This window comes from Zingiber officinale, chromosome 7B (genome assembly GCF_018446385.1).
Source record: "Zingiber officinale cultivar Zhangliang chromosome 7B, Zo_v1.1, whole genome shotgun sequence".
Classification (NCBI taxonomy): domain Eukaryota; kingdom Viridiplantae; phylum Streptophyta; class Magnoliopsida; order Zingiberales; family Zingiberaceae; genus Zingiber; species Zingiber officinale.
Genome location: NC_055999.1, coordinates 108808981 through 108833839, shown reverse-complemented (window position 1 = coordinate 108833839; position 24859 = coordinate 108808981). Strand labels below are relative to the sequence as shown.

General features: G+C 34.9%; 1 protein-coding gene across 10 annotated transcripts in view; it reads left to right on the top strand.

The window, feature by feature from the left end:
* The first annotated feature begins 493 nt into the window (after nucleotides 1-493).
* The window catches only part of LOC122006824 (MMS19 nucleotide excision repair protein homolog), a 25943-nt gene continuing 1577 nt past the window's right edge, over nucleotides 494-24859 (top strand). Inside the window, exons 1-17 of one of the 10 annotated variants that reach the window (XM_042562468.1) lie at nucleotides 494-689; nucleotides 1110-1172; nucleotides 1283-1337; nucleotides 2938-3035; nucleotides 6268-6426; nucleotides 6511-6570; nucleotides 7678-7866; nucleotides 12202-12255; nucleotides 13487-13573; nucleotides 13665-14394; nucleotides 15293-15669; nucleotides 15765-15838; nucleotides 16847-16952; nucleotides 17103-17911; nucleotides 19758-19833; nucleotides 19964-20075; nucleotides 21103-21179. In XM_042562468.1, the coding sequence (XP_042418402.1) occupies nucleotides 618-689; nucleotides 1110-1172; nucleotides 1283-1337; nucleotides 2938-3035; nucleotides 6268-6426; nucleotides 6511-6570; nucleotides 7678-7866; nucleotides 12202-12255; nucleotides 13487-13573; nucleotides 13665-14394; nucleotides 15293-15669; nucleotides 15765-15838; nucleotides 16847-16952; nucleotides 17103-17911; nucleotides 19758-19833; nucleotides 19964-20075; nucleotides 21103-21179 (3198 nt within the window). In that variant the 5' untranslated portion in view covers nucleotides 494-617. The other 9 variants (XM_042562467.1, XM_042562466.1, XR_006118760.1 and 6 more) reach the window with 9 other exon arrangements.

The following is a 24859-nucleotide window of genomic DNA, read 5'->3' as shown; positions in this document are numbered from 1 at the left end:
GCCCCGTTCAAAAAATAGATCCAAATTTAGATCTGTTCTACCTAATTTTTCAATCAATCCTATTTCCAAATGGATTGGATCCGTCAATCCGCTAAGTTTAAAATAAAAGATACTTATTATTATTATAATATATTTTATATTATATAATATAAATATAAAATATTATTATTATTATTATTATTATTATATTATGATAGATTCGTAACAGAGTCATTTAAATTCGTAATCCACCCTTAATCTATTTCTAAATCTAGTCAACAGATTTAGACCCGCTACATCCGTCCTGAATAGAACGGATTTAATATGCGATCGAATTTAAACCCTACTTATTTAAAGATGAGATCCATTCAAATCAAAGGTCCAGATCAGTGGACCATCCCCTAGTCCGTAAATTACGGACCAGGAGATCCCTGCTGGATATATCATATATATGACATATCGTATTTATATTAGCGGATGCAATATAAGAGAAAAATCCGATTCGTTTTCCATCAACCCTTCTCCGCCTCTGTGCTATTTTGCTAAATAACAAACTACCAAGTCGCTTGCTCCTGCAAACCTCCCTAGAACCCGTCGCCTGTCCATCCTCCTCCTTCGCCGTCCGCCGCCGTCAACCTATGGAGAAACCGAGTACTTTGATCTCCCACATCGAAGCATTCGTGGACTCGGCCCGCGTTCTCAACCAACATGTCTTGCTCTTTTGTTCTTTTTTTTTTCTGCAATTTCTGAAATACTTATTTGTTGCTTTTCTCTTGTTGTACCAAGCGTTCCTGTTGTTTTCATGATTGATTTTATTACGGAGCTTATTTAGAACCGATTGTGCTGCTCGAAGTGAAGAAACCGACTGGAAGCGAATATTGTAGTTAGGGTTTCGCTAGTCACTCTTCACCTTCACGAACTTGGAGGGTTTCGCGATCTCTTAGTTTACTCATAGGGATTATTTTTAGATAGGTCTTTTTCATAGCTTAATTCGTTTCTTTACATTTAGCATTTGCACGCACCAAAAGTTTATTTTAATTGGTTGATTTTTCTAACTTCCATTTACATACTTTTGTTAATTTTGTTGTTTTTGGGGCATCAGTTAAACAGCTGAAATTATTGTATGACAGGCCAAAAGTGTGGATGCGATTTCTTCTCTGATAAAGAATGATCTGTTAACCCTGGAAGCATTGGTAAATTCTTGATGATTATTTATGGGCGTATATGTGTGTGTGTGTGTGTGTGTGTGTGTGTTTGAATATTTGTCATCTTATTATTTTCTTTTGTCTGTCAAAATATTGAGGTGCGAGAAATGGAGCTGTACTTGACCTCCACAGACCATATTATCCGTGGTAGAGGTAATTATAGTTCGAAAGATGGAAGAGTACAGTTGTTTGGGCAATATTTTCTGCTTATGGAAAAAGTAAAGTTTGACACTGCAATAAAATCTACATTTTACTGAACTTTAAAGATTTATGCTGTTGGACCTCTAATGAATGCCGATTCATTGAATGTGAGTTATGCTTTCTTGTTTATTGTATGCTGAATTGCACGTGCGGATATGTATACAATGGCACCAAACCGAAAAAACAGAGACATGCAAACTTATTGATGTTCACTTGTTTTTTTGAGATTGATCCTTTCCTTTGATGTTGCTTTGAGTTTGTTTATCATCATCACTAGATCGCTTCATAGGCCTCCAAGGGAGGGGGAGATAAATTGCAAACTTATGTTGTTATATTGATGCCAGAGAGTATGATGCTCTGATGACATCACAGTAACATGTAGTTTATTAATCTACAGAACATCTTGGGCTGGTTTGGTAGTGTGTATTTTCGAGAAATACATTAAACTAAATAATGTCTTTGTTGACCTTTTAATCACATATAGTTTTTACTGAAATGCACCTAGAAAACAATTTGGGATGTCTAAAAGAATGGTAATATATTAAACTATACAGTATGAAGTATTTATCAATACATCAATTTTACTATCAATTCATTTTTTATTTATAAATATGACTTTAACAACTTTGTTAATTTCTATCAATAAAATTATCTCATACAAAGTATTATTTTACTGGTTACAATAACTTTCCAACTAAATAGCAATATTGAACTATTTATCACTGTATATTCAGTGTACTATTTTCATAATAATTTGTTGTTTTCTTCTCCCTCTTCATGAGATTTAAGTTATGATTCATTGATTTGTTATGAGGTACAAGTGAATCTGGAGTTCCTCTTTGGTCGAAAGTTTGATACCACTTCAAGAGATCTTTTCTATTTGCAATTTGTTGATTCTTTATAGTTTCACTGAATTACCGACACACTAGATCCTTCATTTGTGCATATAAGGTCTAATTTTCACACTACTCCTATAGATATTAAATTGGGTCCTGATCCAACAAACTAGTTTGGTTTTCCATGGACAAATTTTTTACAATAAATGGTAATGCACAAGACATAGGGATCTCTTGAAGACTGCATATGCACATGTATACATATTGTGGTGGATAATGTGGGTGTGGTCCTTGCCCCTCCTAATTGTCATGATTTCCATATGTTTTCCCCAGAAGTTATTATATATACATCTCTCTCTCTCTCTCTCTCTCTCTCACAATAAATTGCTGCTGCCTGTCCATTTTGAACCAGTGCATGCTCTTGAAATTTGATGAAGTCAAGAATCTTCTCCATACAACATCCACATGCCAAGTGACCTTTGCTTGCACATAATCATACACATGTACTAGGTCATTTTTTGTAACACTGTTTGCTCTTGAGATTGATAAAGTCAAGGATCTTGTGCATGCAACACTTACATACTAGGCAACCCTTGCTTGCACATAATCACATAAAAAACACAGTTTCAGTTATTTTTTTATTTTATTTTTCAAGTTCAACAACCTTTAAGTTTGGAAGTATTTGTAACTTTGAGCTTTCCATATTGGATTTTCAGGTACACTTCTCCTTGCAGAAGTACTTAATTGCCTTCTTGAGAAGCCATTAGATAGTCATACTATAAGCATTTTGGTAGAATTCTTCACAGCAAAACTAGTAAGATCGTCTTATCCTACTTCGTTTTGTACTGCTGCTGCAGATAACTACTTTTTTTACAAACCAAACAATCCAAATTTAAATAATTTAAGGCCTCTTTCTATTTTGTTTATCACGTTGCCTTTGTCCCTGATTGCATGTTATCTACTGCATACACTTGCAACTGATGAAACTTTGCCTTGATATTTTAGATTGGCAATATAGACCAAACAAGTTTCTTTCTAGGAAGAAATTAAGTGGAAGAGATGAAAATTAATGAAAAATGCTCAAGTAACTTGTGTTTAAGACTTGAAAATTTTAAAATGTTATATGTGCATTAGATACGAGGGCTCAAGGATTTTTTTTTTTTGCATCAAGTTGGTCCTTCATTCACTATAAATTTTTTGAAGAATTTTTGGACGATTTGAAATATCTATGTATCTACTGATTAGTTGTTGCTTGAGGCATATGATTTCACTGTTGTATCCAATCATGCCATAATCTAAACATTGCCATTAAAATCAATTTTCTAGCAGATCCACTTGTCCCTAAGATGAATTATAAGATTAAGACGTTTTGTTGATATTTGTTTACATATGGATGATTAAAAATGAATTAAAAATTAAAATCATCTGCACCAGTCTACACCAAGTGAATTTAACTAATATAACTGTTATATCATCTATGATAATTCAACTCACTAATGCAATATTTATTAAAAACGAAATTATTCAATTAATACCTAAAATTATCTAATTAACAATTAATTAATATGTTTTATATTATATAACATATGTTATATGTTATATATTATATATTATATTATATGTTAATTCATAATATATAATATATAACACATATGTTATTTAATGTAAAACATATATGCATATATAATGTACAACAAACATATATATGTTATATAATATATATAACATATCTCATTAATCATTCCAACTCAGCCTCAAAGCAATCTCAATTCAAGTCACAATTAAGTAGTGCTATAACATTTCTCCTCATCTAGGAACTTTACTCCCTGCTGCTCCCTGCTGTTTGGCTTTCTCCAACCCCTTTCTGCTAGATCTGTGTCTTGTCACACTGAGTTTGCCTGTGTCTTCAGCTGCATTCTTCATCAGTTTTTTTCTTGACAATTAGAACAATGTGCGAGATACTAGACACTGGGTAGCTCCACTTCTTGCAATGGCGTCGTTCTAGAGTCCCTATAAGGGTATAACTCAGTCTATTTGTTGCTCTGTCACCAGTTCTTCCTCTGCCCATGGATTCTACAACGACCTCTCCCTCTATTTGCAGATTCAGCCAATATTTTTTCTCCATTTTCTTTTCTCAAGTAACAAACCTTTTAACAGACAGTTCCTTGATCTCGGCCCCAACAATTTTCAACCAGCAGCCATCTTCTTCTTCTTTTTCCTGCAAGTTTCTAGGTTCCAGCTGTTTTCCATCACTGGAAGCTACCTCCAAGATACAGCTTCTGCACTAGTCAGCAGCACTAGTGGACTCTCTTCATCTTCTTTCAACATCTCTGCCAAATCAGCTTGCACTCGTGTGCACTGATGAGTAGCAAACCTGTTCAGGTTCTCTTTATTCTTGGTGTTCTGAGACCTTTCTGGTGAGTTTCCTTTTCCTTTACCATCTCAGATTTATCGTAGTGTAATTCTTCTCCAGCAGCAGTTCTTATCTTTGTCCTTCCATTTTTGCATCTTCATCCTGATCGTTTGTCTAATCTTATCTTCTTTGTCCTGCACTCACTATGTCCCACTATATGTTATGGATTGTCTGAGTGTGCTCCTTCTCACCTTTCTTCTTTCGGGTCTTGCTTCAACTTTTCAGTCACCCTTACAATCCTCATAAAGTGTTTTTCTTCTCATATTTCTTCAACCCCTTGTGGTGCTGTTGTGCTGTTGTATGTGCAGCTGCAAGTAAAAGTCTACTGAGAAATTTATTCTTAGGGTTTCTCTTCATCCTCTCTCTGTTGAAGTGTTGATCTGAGGTCAGGGAATCCACACCTTTGTGCTCCCTCAAAGTTTTGTTTCATCTACGCGCAAGTGCTATATTTGTGATTTCATCTTTATTGTCTCTTAGTCAAACTTGATTTCTAGTTTATATAACAAACTGGACATAAATAATATCTATACTCGAGTTTGAGGTGAATACTAAAGGTATTAGATATTGAGTAAATATTGTAATAAGTTTAGTCCCATATCAGATGAATAAGGTTTATGTTCTATTGTGACATATAGTTATCCTTTTACAATAACATAGCAGTATAGTGTTGGTGCTCGTTCTTCTTGATCCTACATATAGTGTTTCATTTTTCCAAACTTAACTATAATATTGCAATGGCAGTTGAAATGTCAAAACAGAGTTTCTTTTATGTTGTTTTGCACAGGTCTCTATAGTATTTCATTTTTACAAGTTAAATATTGAAAGCTTTAAGAAGAATTTTTTTATGGGTATTTGACTTGACTAGTAACAGCTAGATCCAAGATATGCTATATTGTTGTCGATTGTGACGGACTTCATATGTTTAAATAAGGAATATCTTAGGGACTCGAATCATTGAATGCATGAGCATCTCTTACATTGATAGAAACTGTATTATATCTCATTGTTTACATAGGACTACTAACATACTAGTTTCCTAAACAACAACAACAACTAAGCCTTTATCACATTGTTTCCTAAACTAACATACTAGTTCCCTAAAGTCTAAGAAAAACACAAACTAACATACTAGTTTCCCTAAACACAAACAGATAGATCCAAGATATGCGATATTGTTGTTGATTGTGACGAACTTCATATATTTAAATAAGGAATATCTTAGGGACTTGAATCATTGAATGCATGAGCATCTCTTACATTGATAGAAACTGTATTATATCTCATTGTTTACATAGGACTAACATACTAGTTTCCTAAACAACAACAACAACTAAGCCGTTATCACATTGTTTCCTAAACTAACATGCTAGTTCACTAAAGTCTAAGAAAAACACAAATGCCATCACAATTATCAAACCTAATGCTTTAATTTCCACTTATCTCCGATACAGCTGTTTTGATTTTAAAATTTTTTTTGACATGATTGAATTTAATGTATTCTTTTCATGATCATTTTCGTTTTGGAAAGCGATCTGTAAAGTTGCAGGTTGCTTATCATTAAATTTTAGATGCAATTTCTTGTCTGAATGGCAGCTCAAATTGATATTTTGTGTGGTTATCCTTTTTGCATCAGGAAGATTGGCAAGTACTCTGGGGAGTTCTTGTTGGTTGCCTAGCTCTTTTGAAGAGAACAAAAAAGTTTGGCATGGTTGACAATAGTGATGCAAGAACACTTGCAAAATCTTTCTTAATTAATGTACAAGTGCAATCACTAGCAGTTCGTGACCGTAAGGTTAATAGTGCACGGGCAATATTTTTTTACTATTTTGGAATGTGGGTTACTGGTTTTTGACATGGATTTTATATGCCTTTGCAGTTATGTTTAGAAGTTCTTCAGTGCCTATTGGATGCTTATACTGATGCTGTTGTGGTGTTGGTATTTTGCACTTCTCCTTGTGATTTTGAAATTTAATTTGATCACCTATTTCTTCTTGTTTCCTTTAGCTATCAAGCTGTGATATATGGTTCTGTCGTCTGTGCATTTTCTAACAAAATCCATTGCTCCATTTCATATTAGCATCTCTTGATCCATAGTTCTGTATATGTTCAAAAGAAAACCCATTGCCTTTCAAATCGGAGGATCATCAGTCAGTACTTGTTGAATAGCTGATACAATCTAAAGTTTGTGACTTGTGAGCCTTCAGTGTGGTAGGATATTGCTGGCTCAATTGTTATACATATCAAGGATTTCGTGATTGTATTTTGTCATTGAAAAGCACTACTTTATTATGTTGAATGAGTATAACTTAGAAGAAATGGAATGAACTGAGATGTACTTGTGGTATAGGTACTTGTACATGCCATCTGAAATTAGACGTTTAAGTTGTGTAATACACCATATCCAAGTGAGTTACACGGGGATAATCTCGTTTTTCTTTTCTGTACTTTTAAGGACGAAAATCCTAGCTGCTACTGAGTTAAATTCAAAACTACATCATGCAGAGAGAATGATAATGATGGAATAAATAATTGAGCGCCCATGGAGATTGCCAACTACTTATGTTAGGAATTACTTGTGTTGGGATTGATCTATTGCTAATGTGGCCCAAATTCTAAGGGATTCTTTGCATAATACAAGGGGCCTGGTGAACCAGAATTATGACACAACGCAAACCAAGAACAAAAAAAATGCTAGAAAACTTGTGCTTTTCTTGTCCTTGTCCATGGACATTGCTCCTCATCTGAGAATGGAAAAGGTAGTTTAGAAGGTCAATTGACTAGGGATGCATTATTCTTTTCCTGTTCTTGTGACGAATTAAAATTATGCACATTTAGTTTTAGAATTGTTATTTGATTTCATTTTTCACTTGAGGGGATATTTGTCGTGCTGTTCTGCTGATGTGATTCTATTTTTAATAGCTCAGCTATGTTTTGATTTGTGTAGGGATAACTTTTTTATTACTGTAAGTTATAATTAACTTATCTCAAATGTCTTATTATATGTAGCAATTCATCTTACATCGTACAAATTGTGGTGGCACAGGGTGATGACCTTGTTTATGGAATATGTGAAGCAATAGATGAAGAAAAAGATCCTCGATGCTTAATGCTTAATTTTCATCTTGTTGAGATTCTTGGGCATTTGTATCCTGATCCATCTGGCCCAATGGCAAGCTTTGCTCAGGACATCTTTGATATTTTAAGTCGGTACTATCCTATATACTTCACACATGTAAGTTAAAACAAAATAGAACTTGACCAGTGTTTGTGAAATGTAAATGGAACTTTAACTTCTCCATCTTCTTGAGTTTGCAACATTATTTTGCTATATTTTCTGGTTGGTTTTGTCATATGCCCATCAAGGATCTTATGCTTTGAGTATAATATGGAGACCCACCCTTCAACTTGTGAATTATTTTCCTGTGCACCCCTTCATTGATATTTTGGTGAAGAATTCTTAGAAATGTTTGGTTCTCAATAGTACATTAAGACATGATATTCCTCCAACAACGAACCATTTGTGTTTATTTCCTAATAGTGATCCATACCACTAAATTCAAAGATTTAGAAATCAGAGATTGGACATACTTTTTCTTTTCCCCCTATCATAAAGAATAATTTTAAGCTGCATATGCCTAAGGTGTATCTCTGCTAATACTATATTGAGGTAGATTTGCTGTAGAAATTTTGTCAAGGCAAAGAATTGTAGTTAGTTACTTGGATAAAATCTACTATGATGACTGATAAGCCATGTTTTTGTCCAATATAATATTAAATTTTAGTCCTTTTTTATCAAGCATGTGAATTGCGTAATTGAAGTTATGAAGTATAATATGTAGGACATTGTAAAACTTTTGTGCTATTGTATGCTCCTGTGTAGTGTGTGTATTGTTATGTTATGTCCAACATCAAGCCATATCTGTAGGATTGATGGCACAGCTAGAGGAGGGAGGGAGGAGAGAGGAGAGGGGACATTGTAAAACTTTTGTGCTATTGTATGCTCCTGTGTAGTGCGTGTAATGTTATGTTATGTCCAACATCAAAGCCATATCTGTAGGATTGATGGCACAACTAGAGGAGGGAGGGAGGAGGGAGGAGGGAGGAGAGAGGAGATGGGGTGGATAGCCAAAAAATATAAAAAAAAATGACAATTTCAATTTCCGCTCCTGATTTACAAGGTTGATCAAATTTTAGATGGCGTTTGGTTCACTCCTAGGAATCGGAATAGGAATGAGTATCATAGTATTATGGAATGGGAATGAGTATGAGCTTGGGTATCATTCTTAAAAATAATATTTGATGACTTGAATATTTTTAATCGGAATGAACTTAAATATTTTTTTTTTTTACCCTTAGAGGAAAATAAGAGAAAAAAATAGATGTGAGAGAAAAATATGATGAGAAAGTGTGATGAGAGAGAAAGTGTGATGAGAAAAAAATGAAGAGAGGGAAAGTGTGGTGAGAGAAAAATGAAGAGAGAGAATGTAATACGAGAGATTGAGGAGAGAAAAAGTATGATGAGAGAGAAAGTGTGCTGACAGAGAAAGTGTGATGGGAAAAAATGAAAAGAGATAAAGTGTGATGAGTGAGAAAATGAGAGAGCGTATCGTAGGAGAGATTGAGGAGAGAGAGTATCATGAGAGAGAAAGTGTGATAAAAGAGAATGAAGAGAGAGAAAATAAGGAGAGAGAATGTCTAATGGCAGAGAATATGGGGAGAAAATGGTAGAGAATGAGGAGAGAGAAAATATGTTGAGCGAGAAAGTATGATGAGAGGGAATAAGGAGAGAGAACAAGGAGAGAGAAAGTGAAATAAAAGAAAAATTGAACAAATATATTGAGGGTATTTTTTGTCCAAAACTTAATTTTTATTCCCATTCCTATCAAAACCCAATGGAAGAGGTGAGTTTCATTAATACTCAAGTTTTTGGATTTCATTCCAAAATCGTAATTTCATTCCCATTAACCAAACACAAAGTTTGGGAATGAATCCATTCCCTCCTTCCCAAACCCCTAAACCAAACGCCATCTTAGTATAGAAATATGCTTTGTGTTTGTGAATCAGAATATATGTAGCATAATTAAAAAGAAAACAATTACAAATAATATCAACAATAAAAGGAGTATTTAACATGGTTCGAACCACTAGGCGTTACTTCACAGCCCACCAACTCATTAGGTGGATCACATCTCAAAATCACATTGAAAAGGACCTTCTTTAGGAGTGGAGAACCCTTAACAAATATTCTCATACAACAATATACAATAATGAGTACAAGAAAATAGAAAAAGAAAAACATTACAAGAGTCAAAGCCTAATTCTTAGTTCATGATGTCGTTAGAAGCATTTAGTGATGCAAAGAATATGAGAATTCATTGTGATTTTTGGTTTGTTTCACGGTCCCCTTGTACCCCTAATTTATACACACAAATCAACACAGTGGAAAAGACAACTCAATTGATTAGCTTGTGATTGAATTCCGTTGACTCGAATCATTTTCAATAGGTTGAAACTATGATTAAGGAAACCGAGAATGCCAATTGATTAAAAACCTCTTTTTAGTAACTCGACTCAATTCAGTTGATAGGATCACGGACTTATCTTTTCCACAAATAGTTTACTCGATTAAATGCCATGTCGCAAATCCTTTCTGGTCGACTCAAACAAACTCACTCATATGGATAAGATAACAATCTCATCCACCAGAAAATACTTATTCTAGTTGGCTGAAGGCCTCTTCAATCAACTTGAGCCCAATAGTGAGCACCCTTTTTTGAGTAGTCTAATACCTACTTAACTCAAGCTACTTTGGTCAACTAAAGACCTTGTATACTTGTCTAAATCTAAAATAGAACTTTCTATTCTTGAGCTGGTTGTTAAGACTACTTAATCGATTCAACAAATAACTCGTCTGAGAGTACGAGGCATTCCTTCATTCAACTAAATCTGCTTAAGGATTTCAACTTTGCTTGAGATCACACTTGTTCCTTTGTTAAATGCAGACCTAGGTAGACTTCTGCTCATAAAGAAACTCAAGATTACATTCCCTCGTAATCTCCCGACCTCAAATGCCTAGATCCCCTATCTCCAACTCTTCATCCATTTTCATGAAGGCTACGCTTAGCCTTTAGGTCTTTGTCCACTTGCTTAGCAGCTCAACCTCTAGGTTTTCATTCATCTACCTAGATGTTTCACCTTTAGGTCTTTATCTGTTTACCTAGAGGTCCCACCTCTATGTCTTCATCCATTTGCCTAGAGGCATCACCTCTAAGTCTTCAAATGCTGTCGATACTTCTTGTTCACAAGCCCATCTCATTCTTGACCATCAAACCATTAAACCAACAACCGGTTTAACTTGACTGCATTAAGTCATCTATCAGTATGACTCAATCCCATTGAGTCACCACCAAACTCTTGGTCAACCTTGACCTCACTAATAGCCTGCCAAAACCTCTTGGAATTTCTCAACAATTGTCAAGCTTCTAGTTGTCCTTAACCTCCTGGACTTTTCCATCAACTGCCAAGAATTTAGTCAGCCTTGACTTCTTGAACTTCCAATCAATCTGCCAAGTTCTTGGTCAATCTGGACCTCCTTAAACTTCCAATCAACTTGCAAAGCTCTTGGTCAACCATGACCTTCTACCAATGGAGACTGCACACTCAATAAATATATCAAGCTCATGATAAGCCTAACTTTAAGCCTTTGTCAACCACATCAAAATATGCTAAATCAACTTAACCGCTTGGAGCATGATTGCACCAACAATATGATGCAAATATGTTGGGTAGCTGAGTTTACATTGCAACTTGTATCCAGTTGATACCTTCTGGAATAATAACTGCACAGACTGTTTACTCTTATCTTTGTCAAAATAAGCTCACATATTTTATGGATTTATGGTGCATTTGTTTTGGTGTCAAGTGAACCAGAGCCTAAGATTTGAGATCTTGCAGCCAGTCCATGTTTAGTAGTAGTTTGTGATCACTTTTTGTGTAGTTGACCACAGTTGAGACAAACATCGCTTGAGGTCGATGGTGAGCTTGCCTCTTCTTTGAATTTCAGGAGCTGACTTTAACTCATGAGAAATGTTTCTATGGTATCTTGGAAGTTTGCATGAGAAAAAGTAGTAGCCAATGCTGCTATCTTAGGCAGCCATTGCTACACAGCTCTACATGCTTGCCTTGATCATTTTTTTTTTTTTTTCTGTTTCTTCTGATTTCATAGGGATTTTGGATTACAAGTTATTGCTTTCAGTACTCTGTTATAGTTCTTTGCTCATTTTTTCTGTTGTATACATCTAAGATTATGCATTCAATGCCCAGCTAACTAGTATATTCCTTTAATGTTCATCAATGTAATTCAAATGCTTGAATGCTTGCTGTGCCATAATACTTTATGTTATCATCACTGGTTCCTCATTGGATTTGTTTTACAAATATACCAAGTCATTCTTGTAGTATTGGAAATCATAATGTATGTTTATCTGTTGCTTTCACGTTTTTCATATATCTGGCAAACACATCTCATGCTTGGATCATGAGGTACATACATTTCTGTTCACTGCAGCCAAAGGATGATGGCTTGGATATAAAAAGGGAAGATCTCTCTAAGGGATTAATGGTATGCCACTTGTTCTCTGTTTTCTTCTGCTCAATCTTTGTTAGTTTTCAAATTTATTCTGAAAAGCCGAAAATTATGTGGAAGGTTTATGTCTTAATGATTATCTACTTTTTCAATTTTGTTTTACTTTCTAGTACACATGATATTTTCTTCTTTTTCTCGTATTCTAACTTTTTGGAGAGGAAGACCTACAATATGAATGATTGAGGAATGTTGATATTAGATAAAAGCAAAGACTTATTTTAGATGGTAATTTATATAGAGAGAGTAGATGATGATTGTTAGACACGTGCTTCTGGCACTGGCCTGGAGCAATGTTCTCATTTTCAGGATACTTCTCCATCTGGCAGTGACATATGTCATGGTAAAATGCAAGCACGCCAGTTTGTTTGGGGAACACCATATTGAATTAAGCCAGTTTGTTTGGGGAACACCATATTCAATTAATCCTTCACTCTACCACGATCCTGATTGGCCTAGACAAAATAAAGAAATTTACAGAAGGATGTAGGAAATAGAATCAAACAAATCAGTAATAACCTAATTTTGATTTGGTCTATCAATTTAATATTCTTAATTAGTATTGTTTGTTTTAAGTAAGGATTAAAATAGTTTTATGCCATCCACTGGTGTTTCAAATTTATCTCATGTTTATTATTGAAACTCAGGTCCTCATGGTAGATTATCTTGACCAATCTTGTATATGATTAACAAAGGGTTATGGTGTGTGTGTATGTGTGCTCCAAGTTTTTACACTAGACACCATCTAGAATTATTGCCTTGCACTGTACCATCATCTGATTATTCATCTATCACTATCTTGATGAAATTATAGAAGATGTTGCTAGTTACAACTGTATTTGCAAAATACTCTCAATAGTTAGTAAAGTTTATTCTGAATGAAAGTAAAATAGCTTTTGTGCATCATTTACCCGTGAAATTTGCGTTTGGATTTCTAGTTCAATTTTTTTCCCTTCTCATTTGAACTTCTTATAATGTTTTTTTGTCCTACAAAGGTCTTTAAAATTTAGCTCTTGTTTTCAATGAATTTTAACTGATGTTTTTTTTTAAAAATTTATTGCTTCATTATTTTCATTTTTTAAAAATCTGTTGGCACTTATTTATTAGCAAAATTCGTTTTCTTAAAAACATTGCTTTTAGTATTTTTACGTCAATGTATATAAGCTAATCACTGGTTATTATATTTTCTGACATCTTTTATGCTATGCAGAATGCTTTCTCTTCATCTCCTTTTTTTGAACCATTTGTTGTGCCACTACTCCTTGAAAAACTGTCCTCATCTCTGCTATCTGCTAAGGTTTGTTTGTATGTCGTTGGATTTTGTAATGGATGCTTAAAGGTTAAAGCTACTGGAGAAGTGTTACCAATGAGTTGGCAAATCTTTGCAGCTTGATTCTTTGAAGTATCTTAACAGTTGTTTATACCACTATGGAGGGAAAAGGATGGTCAAGCATTCTAGAGTTATCTGGTCTAATCTAAAAGATGTGATCTTTAATTTCTCACCCGAGAGACCATTATTAACTGATGAATTGGATGTAGATATGAAATCCGAGGTTAATCAGATTAGAATGGAAGCTCTAAATTGTTTGGAAACGGCTCTCTCATGCTTCGATTTTTCTGAACAAGATTCCTTTCTATGCTTGATTATTGATGATCCAGATATTGGAACAAAGTTAGAGTCACTGACAAGCATAACAAGCTATTCAGGTACTTCCGCTGAAATCCAGCGCGATTTAAGTGCTATTGGAGGTATCTTTACTAGCATAGCAAAGGTATCAATATATTGCTGCAATAAAGTGTTCCTGAAGTTCTTTCCCTGCCTAATGGATGTTTTAGGAGTTTCTAGAAACCATTCTTCTCAATTTTGTATCACTAACCACAAAACGGTTCATGGCGGAATGAATTTTGGAGCACTTTTTCTGTCGGTTGAACTCCTTAGTTCGTCTAGAGAATTATCTTTGGTATCTAATATTGCGGCAGAGTTCATTGCAGAGTCAAAGAGCTGGTTTTTCATGCTCAAAAGTTTCTCTATGGATCTTTGTCATGTTCTCGGTTCAGTATTGAGGACATCCAATACTTCTATGGTTGCTAGTGAAAAAGAAGGTGTGCTTTGCGCAGGTACATTTTATATATATCTTTCTGGTTTCATTGTCGTGAAATGCTAATTCTGTTAGACGAAATGCTAATTATTATGTTAGACAAAGATGTGGCTGTTCCTTATCAATTAATTGATAGTTATCATGATTTTGTTGTGAAAAGTTCTGACATCTGAAACCTAAGATGGGATAGTTTTTCCATTTTAAATATTAAAGTTGTTTGAAGATTAATTCTGCATACACACTCACATTATGATATTCTTTATTTTCTTCTATTTTATGTACTCTACCTTTTAGAACCATGTCACAACATGTCAATTTTGAAGGGCTTGTCAAGCTAATATTCTGTGACATGGTTCTAAAATGCAAGTGACTCCCCCCATATGTGGTTGAGTAAGTGGATTTGGAAGGGGACTCTATAGTAGTCCCATATGATGACATATGCAGCTTGTATATTCAATAATAATAAATTATTTAGTTGGTTTATGTTAAGTTAAGACTGAACCAAATTAACTCAAAATCCAAAGTACTCTTTTTGGAAGGATGTTAATTATCATTTTACTTGTATATATGCTGTATTCTAGATTGTGGATTAATATTAATAATTATATTCCATGTGTTTTGCATTATATGTTTGATTTTTTTTTTTTTCTGTATGGAAGGATGAATGAATAGTGTTAATGTGTTAATTGATATACTTTCTTACATATAGTCATAAAGCTCCTGCTAGGGTCTAGGGGAAGGGTCGGACCACATTGTACACTGCCTTACCTTGCATTTTGCAAGAGGCTGTTGCCACGACTCGAATCCGTGACTTTACCGCTATGCTAAGGGTCCCCTTCATATGGCAGCAGCTTTAAGGTACTTTACAAAAATTCTTATGTTTATAAGTTTATTTATTGTTTCTATTTTGTGTGCAGTTAAGGGCTTGCAATCACTTTCAACATTTCCGTCATCCTGTTCACCTATATCAGAAGGCTGTTATGAAGACGTTTTAGAGATACTTATGTCTATAATTACTGGCAGGAGTGATGAAACTTACTTGTGGAATTTGTCATTGAAAGCCTTGGTCCAAATTGGATTGTGGATTGAGAGTGCTAGTGGTCATGATTCTGCTAGAGGAATATGCTACAACAAAGTTGTTGAGAAAATCCTTTCCATGCTTCAAACTAATGATTCTATGGTCTCTCTCTCATTGAAACTTGTTGCAATTTCTGAAATTGCTAATGTTGGTCAATATGTGCTAAGTATAATTCGAGCACTTGAAGATGCCATTATTTCCAGCTTGGTAGCTTGTGTATGTTATTTCTTTTTTTTGTTCAGTGTGTTAGATTCTCTTCAGTTTTGAATGATGCTTGACAATTAAATATTCCTTTTCCTTTTTTATCTTAGATCCAAGGGGGTTTAAAATCTTCTGACAGCTTGGTTGGTTTGCTTGAATGCTACACCAGTCGGGTTCTTCCAAGGTACAAGCTAAATGCACCTATATGTTTGTATTTAACATGATCTTCTAAAGCTTGCAGATGATCATACTTTCTAAGATTAATACATTTAAAATCCATTTCTCTTCCATAACCTTGTTATCTTCCTGCCGACTGAAATGAATACCTCAAAATGGTAGAATAAAGAATTTCAGGTTGATGTCTTTACCTTGTAACCATGTGTTATCTACAAGTACATAAAAATTCCAAAGATATTTGACACTTAACACTACAGCTTAAAATATTTGCTTATTTTTCTTCAAAGTTTTGCTCTTTTTTTTTTTTTTTTGAAAATTTGAACCTGCAAGCAGCCAAGCTGTGGTGGTGGCACACTGACATCAATACCTGTTGGTGATTAATATTTCCTGTGCCTTTGTAATGGTTTTGGTGCTGATAAGTGACAATTAGAAGTTTCTTAAGATTTAGCCATGTCCTAGTGTTTCCATTGTTTTTGTTTAAATTGATTGGTTAACCACTTGTTCCAAAAGCTTCAGCTCTTAGAATAGGGTTCAATTTTACGTTTATATATTGGACTACCACATTTGTTCATGTGGTATTAATGTGTATGGAGCTTCCTAGCTTCAACATGCTTCCTCGCATCCACCATAAATCACAGGCCTTTTTTTTATTTGATACTGGTAAAGTTTCAACTCCAGACCTCCTACAAGGGTACCATGTTGAAATTGATTGGCTCTTTGGAAAGAGATCAATTTTATATTTATTTATTGAACTACCACATTTTCCATGGAATTAATGGGCATGGAGCCTCGTAGCTTCAACACTTTCTTATATACTTGCAGCAGAACTCTTTTTTTTTTTGGAAATTCTCCCTGTAGCTTGATATATGTGTATATCATATGAAAGGATAATAGTTTTTTGCATGCATTTGTAGATTTTTGTAGGCTTCTGAGTTCATGTAATCGTAAACTAGATGTTTTGTAAGGTTTAGCTGATTTACTCTCCTTGTCGATTCATTACTAACTTTGATTCTAGATGCTGTACTTCTGGGAGTTTTGATGATGTTGCAGTTCAATTTTCCATCAATATTTGGAATCAACTTGAAAATGTATCTGTTTTCAACACTGATGTAACTATGCAGGTATGCAAATAAAGCTTGGCAATTATTTTAACCTAACGTTAGGGCATCTATGTATTGTATTATTGAGTCAAAACACATTTCAGACTTATGAGTATATTTTCAACACAACATTTTTTATGATGTCTCTGGTTTTAGAATGTTCTTGACCAGGTTATGATAACAATGAAGCTTCTCGTGGCTGGTTGTACAGTGGAAAACCAGTCCCTGATTCTAAAAAAAGCTCACTGCGTTATTTTATCAATGGACTTTCTTAAAACACAACCTTTTCAAAGTATTCATGGAATTATTGCCCTCTCTTGTCGAGATAAATGGATTGCATCTCTTTTTGGATCAGTCGTGATAGCACTTCGTTCCCAGACTCCTTTGACAGATATGAAAGGAATTTTGAACTTGTTTCTGATTCTTCTACCTGAAGGAAATCTGCCAGCAGCTCAAGCTCTGGCATCTATGGTTAATAAATGTCCTTCCAGTATTAATGAACCAGAAATTTCAGCTAGGCTTTCTTTGGATCAGGCGTGTGAAGACATCCTAAAACTTTGTTTATGGACTTTAGAAAGCAACAGCCATTTGAAACAATACAATTTTCTTGACAGAGATATTTGTTCCCAGAGGTCTATTGTCCTTGGGATGGCATGGGTTGGAAAAGGTTTGCTTATGAGAGGACATGAGAAAGTAACAGAAATTGCAATGTTTCTTATGAAATGTCTAGTTTCTGACAGTAATGAGGATATTACACTTCAACAACAGAAAGAGAATGGAAAAGGTGTTGGGATGGATGCGAATTCCTCTTTGGCAACATCTGCAGCCGATGCATTCCATGTGCTTCTGAATGATTCAGAAGACTGTTTAAATAAGAAGTTCCATGCAACAATAAGGCCACTTTATAAACAACGTTTTTTCTCAAGCATGTTACCGATCCTTCTCTCTTCAATCAAAGAATCAGGTTCAACAAGTAAAAAGTATTTATCTTCTCACTTGATGTTTTGTTATTTAATATGCTTTGTCTAAGTCATCTCCATGCCTGCAATATTATTCAAATGATTTTCAAATTTTGCATTCATTAATTGTGGATTTACTTTGATCTTAATCTCATGCAATGCTTCACCCCTCTAGACTAGCCTAAATCAAGATATACTAAAGAACTTGTGTTCATGATGGTGATGTGTGACATTATTGTAGTTTTCTTGGGGTTCATTAGAAAAATATTTTCCTAGACTACTTTTTTTCCTGTTCTCCATAGTTTTGCATGACTAAAAATTGCAATCAATTTGGGGAAATGACTTCTTGAAACTAAAACATTTCCCCAACCCCACACCAACCATCTCCCCTCTCCCAATTGAGCCTTCGAGGTGTCCAACTCCGTCTACCCTGCATTGCACCCATGCTGAACTTAACTTTGCCTCTTCGATCCCCTCTGCAATCCTCATTGTCATCTCCCTTGTGCCTCCATCTCTCACTTTGAACTTAGCCCCATCCCTCCTGCCCCCCTCTATGGTCGTCTCAAGGTTGAATACCACTAAACAGGTGAAAATAGTTTCCTGTAATCACTTTGTGTATAATTTCTCCTTGAAATTTTTTTTACACATAAGTTATTTTCTGTGAAACAAACAGACCCTTATTGTTAATTTTAGGCAAAAGACTCCCTGAGAATGATATCTTAGAAATGCAATTTGTAACTTGCTCAATGAATTGAAAACCTGTTGTCCTAAATTCTCTTAGGAATGCCAGTTTCTAACTTATCCTATGGGTTTAAATTTTAAATCTTCATTGCTGTAACCTTCCAGATTCTATGCATTGATACATTTCATCCTTTCAGATTCAAATGATCTTAGTGATTTAATCAATATTAGGGCAAGTAGTGGGCCTTGCATGCCTAGTGCTTGGTATCCTTCACTTGGTTCATTTAAGTTGCACCATATGCAATCCATTGGGAATCACGATTTGATGAAAGTTAACTTTTTTCCTTAAAAACACATACAATCCAAGATGATGAAGTTAAAGTAATAGTGGAGGGTAATTATTACTCAATGATGCTGTGAAGTTGTAACTATTTGGAAATTAACTTTACCCTTATTGTTTTTTAATTTTGTCAATGGAATATCATTATTTAATTGAGTGTCTAGCCTGATTTTCTATTCTAGATTCATGATTGTATTATGGGTATTAGTAAAATGATAGCACTAAGCTTTCGGCTATGTCTCAGAATCTTACCTCCAGGCATAACTAGACTTGGATGAGAGTAGTTGCAAATCATTTCCCCCAATGTTCGGCAATAATTTTTTTGTCTGTTCTTGTCAACTAAAGGGTTGTGACAACTAATGCCAATTGACAATCAATCATGCTAGGGTCCTTTCAAGACAAAATAACCACGTATGCCTTCATTTATTTGCAAGTGACTTGGAATTCAGCATCTTTAGGATATTTACATGAAAGGATTTTGCATCTGGTAGACTCTATTGCCCTGCCTGTTTATCTATCTCCATACACATGTTATACATCTGACACTCTGAGTCAAACACCGACATCCCTATTGATTTCATGAGAAATTTTTTGGTAACAACTGTATCAGACACCTAGATCTAATACTTCTGTTAGATACTTATAATCAAGTCCGAGTAACATAGAAGTTAGACATTAGTTTCCTGAGTTCAGCATTCCATAACCCTTTTTTTCCTTCAATGTGACAGTTAATGTCATTGGCAAGAGCAAATCCCTTTTTTGTTTTCGTCGACACGTTATTTTGTTAATTATACGGTTTTTTATATTTGTAGTTTAAGGTTACTTAACACTGCAATTAAACTTCAGGATAGCATTATACCGTGCTCTTGGACACATTATTTCAGACACACCATTGGCTGCAGTGCTTGCTGAATCCAAGAAGGTTGACATCAGAAACTTTGTAGTTTGTTTTGAACTTAGATCATGCATTTAAATTGCATTTTGTTGTTGGTTTGTTCAGTATGCCTCTTCTTCAATTTATAATGTCAACAAAGTATCTTGTCTCCTTGTAGATCATACCTGCTCTACTTGATACCTTAGCTATTTCGGGGTCTGAAACTTCACATAAAAAAATAGTATACAGCCTACTACTAGTCTTATCTGGAATTCTGATGGATGATAATGGTGAGAAAATTTTATGCTTATGTTTCCTATTATATATCTAGAATTTGAACATGTTGATTGTGTAATTTCATTTCTCATTCATTTTAACAAAATAAATATTGGTACTTGTGAATGGGACTGCAATAATCTAAGAAACAGTTAAGTCTTCTTTCTCATAATCATATAGTTCTTTCATAGTGTGAACCATGCTTTCTATCATCTAAATAGATTAGTTTTCTTAGATTATCATTACCCTGTTGTTGTGTGTTAATACAGTTTCATAGAAGTACATAAAAGCACATCAAATTACATTTTTTTAAAATTCTAGTAAGCTTTCTATCTGTAACCTATGATCCTTCAGTACAGGACAATACCTAGGAATCATAATGCTTTTTCTCCCTTCTTCTGTCTGAAAACATTACAAGGTTTTGGTTCCCAAATAACTTAGTTTTTCAATTGTTTCTTTTGATGGCTTCATCAGTGCTCAAACAAAGCCTTGAGCAACGTTTAAGTCTCTTTAAACAGCAAAGCGATTAAATTTTATGAGCCAATTCAGTTCTTCTTTGTATTAAATGGATGATTTTCAACACTTTGTTTGGGCTTCAGAATGGGTGACTCAAAATGACCACTACACCTTACTAAGGTGAATAAGGGTTTACTGGGCTTCCTAATCTGACCAACATGAAAATGTTTTTTTTTCTTGATTTCCCTTTGTTAATTTTAGATCTCAATTTAGATTCAGATTTTTTTGGTGACCAAAACTGATCCAATTACTGATGATTAATTGTGAATACTGGCATCATTTTTACTTGGAATTCAAGAACAATACCATTTTGCTTGCATTCGAACTCTTTTGGCTTGAGTCTTTTTGATGGGTGAACCCAATTTAAAGGATACATATTGCACTTGGGCTTGTTTACAGAGCATACAATCGAAATCGGATTTGGTGAAAATCATTTATCTTTGAACATGCCTGGGCTGAACTGATTATCCAGATCTATTATTTCGACTTCCATAATAATGACATTGAAATTGCATGCTTTTGCAGGTAAAGTGACCATATTGGAAAACATACATACAGTTATTGAGTGTCTTATCAAACTGATTTCCTACCCCGATTTGATGGTAAAAATCTATGTTGATTTAACTGTATCTTAAGCTGCAAGAAAATTTTGTCTTATTGAATGAAATCAATTAAATCATTTCTAGCTGTCATTTTTGATGGAATCAATCATTCAATTATCTCATTCAATAACTTCAATTGCTTGGATATTGCAATTGACATAAAACTTGGATGGTACAAGACCATAGGAAGTGGCTTGAATTGTAACATTTTGAGTTACTGGACTATTTAATTTTGTTGAACAATTTTTGCAGCTTGCACAGAAATAAATAGCTGTGCTGAGCGGTCGTGAACAGTTTACCCAGCTTGTACATAAAAAACAGCTGTGAGCACAAAGTAGGAAATCAAGGAATTTAATTAGAAAGATATTTTTAAGAATAATTAGTTTCCTATTCTCTCTTCTATTTTAATTTTTGTATATAATAATGAGTATTCCCATTTTGAATGAGATAGAATTTTCCACATCAATTCTTTCCACACGGTATCAGAGCTTAGCCGTCATTGCTAATTCTATCTTTTTTTTTTCTACTTCTGCATTCCTTCATCATGGCCGATTCTCAAACAACCATCTCCGATAAGCCTAGCCAATCTATTGTATTTGATGATTGTAGTTTAGTCTAGAAAATTGGTGATCTGTAGAATATTTGGGCTTCCAATAGACTTAATGAGAAGAGCTATTTAAAATGGTCTCGGGTTGTTCGTGCGTACCTCAAAGGTAGAGGGAAACTTAGCCATATCCTTGGGATAGGACGTGCCACGACTGATCTAATTTTTGGGGCATGGGATGAAGAAGACTATGATTATGTCTTGGTTATGGAATTCTATGGAACCATCCACCAGTGATACATGAATGTTTCTCTCTACTACTAGTGAAATTTGGAATTGCATTACCCGCACTTACTCAAAAGCCCATAATCCGTAATGTTGCCCAAAGTTTATGAACTCAAAGTCAAAGCGAGTGCTACTAAGCATGGAGATAAATTGGCCACTGAATATGCCACATTTTTACAAAATCTGTGGCAAGAACTCGATTACTACCAAGTAATTTAGATACAATGTGTTGTAGATGCTACCGTTTTGAAGAATTTTATTAAAAAGGAGCATGTATATGATTGTTAGCTGGCTTAAATCCTAAATTTGATCAAGTCAGGATCCAAATCATTGGCAAAGACTGCATACTATCCTTAGCAGAGGTAATTTCTCTACTCTAGGCTGAGGAAAGTTGACAAAGTGTGATGCTTGAGCCCCAACCCATGGCTCGATCAGCCTTGCTGCCAAAATTGATTCACAGGAGAAAGATAAGTGTGGTGTGACTCCGATTAAAGACAATAAAGCCTATCTTTGGTGCAACTACGGTAAGAAACCACGCCACACCTACGAGACATGTTGGAAACTACTTGGTAAACCACCAAGTTGAGAATAGAGAAGTCGTGGTGGGCTACACAAACTTCAGGCACACTTGATCGAGCAATTCCATACCAAAGACAACTCAAACCTAGGCGGATTCAACAGTGTAGAAATTGAGAAACTTTGAGGATTGTTGGGTTCTCTTGATAAATTGTCCGGCGCGTGCTCTTTGACTCTCTCAGGTATCCCCTCACTTCCTTTTTGTATGAATACCTCAAATAGGTTTCTTGATAACTCACTTGGGTGCCATAGACCATATAACACCTAATTCTCAAATTTTCTACACTTGGAATATCACAAGAAACACTTGGAGGAGACTTACTAGATGGAACTTGGAATATCACAAGTATCCCTCGAGTGTATTCAAGGAGAAAGGCCGCCGCTCCAGAAGCGATACAAATCCAAGAACCTCAACCACAAATCTCCGACCCTGATGCTTGGATCATGGTAAGATTTGACCCACCTTTACAACCCGCTGAATCATCCATTGACTTAATAGATAGCTTTGACGTTCTCATTGCGGTTAGAAAAGGTACTAGAGAATGCATCAAACACCCTCTCTATCCTCTATCTCACTATGTTTCTCTTAAACATCTATCACCATCGCACAAAAGATTCATATTGAGTCTAAATACCATGATGATTCCTAATATTGTTTCTGAGGCATTGTCAAAAAGCAAATGGAGGGATGCCATGAGGGAGGAAATGGATGCATTAGAAAAGAATAAGACATAGGAGGTTGTTGAGAAGCCAAAGGGGAAGAACATTGTTAATTGTATGTGAATTTTCACACTAAAATACAAAGTGGATGACTCTCTTGAGAGATATAAAACTAGAGTTGGTGGCAAAAGGTTATACTGACTTATGGAGTAGATTATCAGGAGACCTTTCCTCTAGTTGCAAAAATGAATACTGCCAGAGTTCTACTATCTTTGGCTGCACACTTTATAACTAGCAATTTCTACAGTATAATGTGAAGAATGCATTTCTCCATAGAAATTTAGATGAAGAAATTTATATGAACCTCACACCAGGATTTGTAAGGGATATTGGTAACAAAGTATGTAAATTGAGGAAGACTTTATGGTCTAAAATAATCTTTTAGGGCATGATTTGGAAGATTTATAAAACTCATGAAGAAGTCTCGGTATATCTAAAGCCAAGGGGACCATACTCTCTTTATTAAGCACTCAACCTCAGGGAAGGTGACAATTCTTCTAGTCTATGTAGATGATATCATTGTAATTAGAAATGATGAAAAGGAAAAACAAGATCTAAAGTTGCAATTGATAGAAGAGTTTGAAATAAAGGAATTGGGCAAACTGAAGTACTTCTTTGGTATTGAGGTAGCATACTCTACCCAAGGATTTTTTATTTCTCAATTATGTGACTGATCTGTTAGTTGAAATAGAGAAGATTCAATGTAAGCTGACTTCTAGTCCAATGGATCCAAATCACAAGATAGGAGAAGCTAAGGAAGAATCAACTGTTGATAAAAAAAATGTATCAGAGGTTGGTTGGTAGAGTCATATACTTTGCTCACACTTGTCCAGACATAGCATATGCTCCGAGTGTAATCAACCAATTCATGCATGATCCAAGAGAATCTCATCTTCAAGTTGCTTACAAAGTATTACATTACTTGAAAGGCACTCCGAGAAAGGGAATTTTGTTCAAGAGAAATGAGACACTAGCTTTAGAAGTTTAGATGCAGACTATGTAGGTTCTCTAGTGGATAAAAGATCAACTACCGGATGTTGTACTTTCCTTGGTAGTAATCTGGTGACATGGAGGAGCAAGAAGCAAAATGTAGTGGTAAGATCTTCTGCAAAAACAGAATTTAGAATCATTGCTCAAGGATTATGTGAACTACTGGTTGAAAATTATTCTCGAAGATTTGGAAATAAAATGGGAATGCCCCATGAAACTCTATTGTGACAATAAGTCAGCTATCAATATTGTTCATAATCCTATTCAGCATGATAGGGCTAAGCGTATTGAAATTGATATACATTTCATTAAGGAAAAATTGGAGGAAGGATTAGTGTGTATGTCATATGCCCCTTCAAAATTACAATTGGATGATGTGTTAACAAAGGGACTGAGTAGTTCTAGATTTCATACAGTCAAGTCGGGACATCTATTCCTAGTTTGAGGGGGAGTGTCGAACTTGAACAGCTTTCGCAGCTTGTATAGAAATAAATAGTCGTGCCAAACAGCTGTGAACAATTTTCCCAGCTAGTACAGAAATAAACAGTGAGCATAGAGTAGGAAA